At 56.3% G+C, this 5,399-nt stretch overlaps 2 protein-coding genes across 2 annotated transcripts in view; both read right to left on the bottom strand.

The window, feature by feature from the left end:
- LOC113214408 (trithorax group protein osa-like) overlaps window positions 1–2,217 on the bottom strand; it is a 2,970-nt gene extending 753 nt beyond the window's left edge. The window contains exons 1-3 of the mRNA XM_052277392.1: window positions 2,164–2,217; window positions 243–548; window positions 4–101 (exon numbers count right to left, since the gene is read on the bottom strand). Coding sequence (XP_052133352.1) covers window positions 4–101; window positions 243–548; window positions 2,164–2,172 — 413 coding nt within the window. The 5' untranslated portion in view covers window positions 2,173–2,217. The remainder of the gene's footprint in view (window positions 1–3; window positions 102–242; window positions 549–2,163) is intronic.
- Window positions 2,218–4,516: 2,299 nt separating this feature from the next.
- LOC113214413 (translation initiation factor IF-2) overlaps window positions 4,517–5,399 on the bottom strand; it is a 2,670-nt gene continuing 1,787 nt past the window's right edge. The window contains exon 3 of the mRNA XM_052277389.1: window positions 4,517–5,397. Coding sequence (XP_052133349.1) covers window positions 4,582–5,397 — 816 coding nt within the window. The 3' untranslated portion in view covers window positions 4,517–4,581. The remainder of the gene's footprint in view (window positions 5,398–5,399) is intronic.

Below are 5,399 nucleotides of genomic sequence, written 5' to 3'. Positions count from 1 at the left end.
TGCTTAGGGGGTGCGCCGTACTGCTGTTGGGGCTGCTTAGGGGGTGCGCCGTACTGCTGTTGGGGCTGCTTAGGGGGTGCGCCGTACTGTTGTTGGGGCAGCTAGAAAACAGACGACGCTGGCGTTAGAATGACTGACCTCAGAGAGAAAATTCAGGCGGATTTGTGTTGTTGGTAGGTTAGGCCTTTGACATTTGAATTGGATGAGAGATGTTTTCGTCTCGAGAACTGCAGTTTACTGACTCGTTGCGGTCGGGGTGGCAGCTCGAGTCGCTGCCCCTGCGGCTTCCACCCGGACGGCGCGTAGGGTCCGCTCTCCGGCTGTCCTGACGGCGGATACGGGCCTCCGGCGTCGCTTCCGCCGCCAGGGGTCGGCTCCGTGGCGGGGGCGGGCGGTGACAGATCCTCCGCCTCCGGACCCGGAGGAGGCGCCGCTCCATCGGTCTGCCTCTGAAAGGAGAATGGTTGCTGCTGCCCGCGGAAGAAGGGCCTCTTGTCCGCGGTGGCGCATCCCAGCAGGGCGCCGCACAGCAGCACGGCGAGCAGGGACTGTGCGAGCAAGCACCAAGACAACCTAGTAATTAGGCTCGAGAGTCCTGTGCTTAATTGGAACAAAAGCACTACACGCACACATTTTGGGCGTGGTTTATAATATTTCTATAAGAACTCTCGATGAATTAAAAGGAATTCCACGCTGTCACGTTAAGGGTGGTACCGTTTGGCCAGGCTAAGACATATGACAGTACGTAGGGTTGCTCTTGCACTGGGTGCAGGGGTCGCAGGTGCGGGAAGCTGGCGGGGGAGGGGGGGCGGTGCAACTACCACCCGCTCCCGCCTGCAGCCCCTGCACCCAGTGCATAGGCAGCCCAACACACTTTTCTATCATCCGGGACATCCGGAATATGTGACCCCATTCTCTATAAAACCAATGTGAGCAATTGTACAAGTATATTTCGTATTTAATGTGTGTGCACCTCCTTGCGAATATATTCAGTTAAATACTATAAACACGCACGAAAAATACTAAGCGCGTACTTTGCGCCAGTACACATTATCTCGCGCATTATCTACTGCATACCTAAAAGGTATGCCTTGAAAAACTCAATATTTACACACTTGGTCCTCTACAGTAGTTGTCTATTGGCAGAGCGGGTAGAGTCCCGTTTCCATCGGCGATGGCACGTCGATGGCGCGTCGCGTCACATGCCACTGTTTCCTCACGCGGCCGCGGGACGTGCAGGCGTCGCGACGCCGCCGCAGGTGGCGGGGTGACCGTGCCACAAGGCGGCGGGTCGGACTTCCCTGGCCCCGCCCCACCCCGCCGGTGCGCCCCGACTCCTTTCATTTTCGGCTGTCTCTTTTGCGCCACACTGCACGGACGTGCACATGGCTGACTGCCGCCTGATATGCGCGCCAACTTTTCTCTCCAAATACGTTCGACAACAGCGCGATATCCCCCCCCCCCCCCAACGCGCGGCGTTATGTTTGAATCAACGAAGACCTTGTCTGTACAGTCTACATCTTTAGGCATAGTTATAGTGCACCCGAGAAAGAGAAACTATAGGCCTACGGCGAAACTAGTCTCTTTGAGAGTATCAATTAAACACGTATTAGATAAAAGAAAATCCTTGCTCTAAACTAGTGTGATTTGTCTGGGATCTCGCCCAACTGTTGGTGCACCGATCACGTTTTTACTCGCCCTTATACCAACACCACAACGGTCATTAGTTATGGCAAAGTGGGAAATATGCTCCAACTTAAAGTCCGCGCTTTGGCCGTACGGTACGGCACGGTAAAGTCAGGCGAAAATGACATACCGAAATGTGCTTCACGCTGCACTGAGAACAGTACTACTTGTTCCTCTTCGAGATCGTCTAGAAAGCAGAAAGTACGTCCGCATTTCTGAGCTGCGGCATGAGATGCATTCGCCAAACTACGAGAGCTGGGCGCCTGCGAGTCAACGGGTAGGCCACCCCGCAGTACACGCACACACGTCAGGCAAAATGTTGTCTACCGGCTAGGCGCTAGGAGACCTTTCATTGGCTGGACTTGGCAGTTTCATTACAGCAAATGTCAGACGCACTCTTTGGATGACCCCACAACATTAGGGGTGATAACTACTTTTTTGTTAAAGAACGCATAGGACGCCCGCACAGCCACTCACCTGCTTCATGTCGTTATCCGTGCTTGGGTCGGCGCTGCGGAGTCGCTGAACAGCGAGTCTGTCGAACAGAGGTCCTCGCGTTGCTTTTGTACCCTCGCCGCGTGCGGTGGGGCGCCCCGGGGACAAGGCGTCGGTGGGGGTGCGGGTGGGGGAGGTTCGAGACCCGGGCGCGCCGGGCGCTCGGGGGGGCATTGGTGCTTCCCTCCCGCCCTCCTCGTTATTACCAGACGCAGGGGGGCGTGCCACAGGCCACGTACTGGTGTTAGTCATGGTGCCCCGCGCACCGGGTGTATCGGAGCAAAAACAACCCCAGTGTTGCGGCCGAGGGGGAAATCACTCCAGATCAGAGTGAGTGTACGAGTTAGTACACTTTAGTACACCCTATTTTTTGCGAAGTTTTTCATCACTTGTGCCAAATAATGTTATTACGGCACTATTACGCTTGATTTTTACCATTAGTACGCGTTATTACGCTGTTAGTCGTACTGCTGTTGGGGCTGACGCTTGATTTTTACCATTAGTACGCGTTATTACGCTGTTAGTGCGAGTTAGTACGTCTTTTGTACTGGGTGTACGAGTTAGTACGCAAGTGATTTCCTCCTCGGTTGCGGCGAGTTGCGGGTGTGCCTACGGTATGGTCCAGAAAATACATACACCATTAGTCGTCGTTGCGAGCCTGCCAAGTTGAGGCAGGCGCGCAAGCTGACAGAGCGCCTTGTAGGTAGGCAACATCCCGCCTGCAGTGCACGCGTGTACTGCGGGGTGGCCCACCCCGAATCTCACAGGCGCCGAGTTACCGCGAATTGCCCGAACAAATCTGAGAAAAAACGGACGTGCTTTCTGGATGACCCGTGCCTACTCCCCCTCCGCCCATGCCTGTGCGGTCCGATAGGGTATGCAAACCCGCAACACCGTGGTACTCCGGTACTCCCGATACACACGTGTGGTGGGGTTGTCTACACGCGCGGGGTCATGATGTCGCCGTGTAAATGATGGCGGGTGGCAGGCAAGAGCGACGTGACGCACTATTTGCACTTGCACTGTAGGCTGTCTAGTTATTTTGATTGTGACCCCGCTGAATGAAATTATACACATTTGTCGTAACAAACGTGATTTATTTTCTAGAAGTTTGGCGTGACTTCTTACTGCGTGTAACAGTGCACTGACGCATCCCCCTCCCCTGCCTGAGCGCGGGGATGGCCCACCTTCACTCGGCCAGGCCGCCGGGTGGCCCGCCGACCTTCGCCGCCTTTTTAAAGTTCGATTCGCACGCAGAGGAATGCATATGAATCACATCCTCTGAGACTGTTGCGTTGCACAAAAAGCTTTGTCAGCGTTGTCAAACGAAGGACCCGTGGGTCCGTGGGTAGGAGTAAGGTACTTCGTACTTCTGGAGAGTTGAAAAGAATATTGTGGAGTTGGATTTTGCAACATTTTTATACTGGTCGTTATTTATAAAGTTGCATTAACCCTCGAGCAGGACGGTGGCGATCGGCGCACAGAATTTTCGACATTTCGACGTTTCTTTCGTATATTGAGATTTGCATCAATGTTAGTTTGTTTATCTATTATCGATTCACTTCACTAAAAGTTAGAATATTCTATTCACAAAGCAGAGATTATTTCGCAATACTGAGGCGAAATGCAGTATCGCAATCCGCACCGATAGCCAGAATCGAATTTTCGGCAACGCCTTGACTGTCGCACTGTACGTCAAATTAATGTGACAAGGTTTGTTACCGTCCTTTCCATTTAGTCATACTTTTCTCAACAATTGGTTGGTTGTTGCATTTCCCGGCTGGTAGCCGCCACATTGTGGGCTCCATGCGAGACGTGCGCAGCATGAGCCACTGTGTCATGAGTGTCACTGCCATGAGCGTCCCGTGGGCATGCAGCAGCATGAGGCCAGTCTGGGGGCCACCCCACCCCGCCCACCCGCCCCGCCCCGCTCGGGTCCTCCGTAAGGCTTTGGCAGCGCCGGCACAACCCGCTCTGACCCACCGGGGAGCGGGACGGAACCTTCCAGTCGCTCTTCTTCTTGAAATCCAACCCAAAAATTCTAAAACTATCTGTTAATTTTTCGATGTCCAGCTCCAAAGATGACTTCGGTCGCGCGGCCGAGGCGTTTTCTGCCTGCATTAGCTGGGTACGTGTGTGCTGGCTGGCAGTGAAAGTAGCGTGTGGGGTGTGGGATACACGCGGGGCCAGTGGGCGTCAGGCTGCGTCAGCGCACCCCTTCCCCCCAAGCAGCGCATCAGGGACCAGTAAAGGGGGTGAGTTAGAGCGCATAATGTGGGATGTGGGTACATAACGGCCACCAGGGATCTTGTCATGTGTTGATTGAAGTCAGACATTCTATGCACAAATAGTAAATTTATTTCGCCATATTTATAGAGTTAATAATTTACACGGTAGGATTTAAAATCCGCGCTGAACGCGCACGAGCGGCTGAGAGTAGGAGTACACAGGGCCTGTGATGGGCGGCACTTCCATGAAGCGGAGCTCGGCCACGAAGCTGGACGGCACGGCGGGTTCCTGGAGCGGTTCCTGCTGAGGAAGCAGGACGACAGGGCGTGCCTGCTGCGCCTGCTGGCGCTCAGGCTGGGGGCGGCGCTGGGCGGCCTGGGGGCGGGGCGCGGCAGGTCTGGGGGCAGCAGCGGGGCTGGCAGCGTTCGTGGCGGCGGGCTCGTCGTCGTCGGCATCCTGGTCGTCCTGGTTCCCGGCGGGCGTGGCCTCCACTCTTCCAAAGTACTGCACCTCCTGCTGACTACCGTCGGCCAGGACCACGAAATACTGGGCCTGTGCCACGGGCACGGCGGGGGCCGCCGCAGCCTGCTGCTGCTGGGGCCGTGCAGTTGGGCGGCGTGAGGTGGCAGGGGAAGCGGGCTGGCGCTGCTCGGGCGCCTCCTGCTGCTGCACCTTGGCAGCAAACTCCACCTGCTGGAGGCTGCCGTCAGGGAGGACCACGTAGTACTTGCCCTGTCGCACGGCCTGTTGGGCGGGAGCAGCAACCTGCTGCTGCTGATCCTGGCGCGCTTGTGTGGCGAACTGCACCCGCTGGAGGCGGCCGTCAGGCAGGATGACGTGGTACTCGCCCTGGGTCACCTGCTGCTTCTCGCTGCGAACGGCGGCCGTCTGTGGTCTGGGCTTGGGGGTGGCCCTAGGCTGTTGGGGCTCCGCGGGGGGCTCCTCGGTGGGCGGCTCGGTGGTGGCGTCGAGCTCCTCCTCCTTGGGGG

Source organism: Frankliniella occidentalis, unplaced genomic scaffold, assembly GCF_000697945.3.
Source record: "Frankliniella occidentalis isolate FOCC.00 unplaced genomic scaffold, Focc_3.1 Scaffold10, whole genome shotgun sequence".
Taxonomy (NCBI): domain Eukaryota; kingdom Metazoa; phylum Arthropoda; class Insecta; order Thysanoptera; family Thripidae; genus Frankliniella; species Frankliniella occidentalis.
This window is presented reverse-complemented; position numbering and strand designations above follow the sequence as displayed.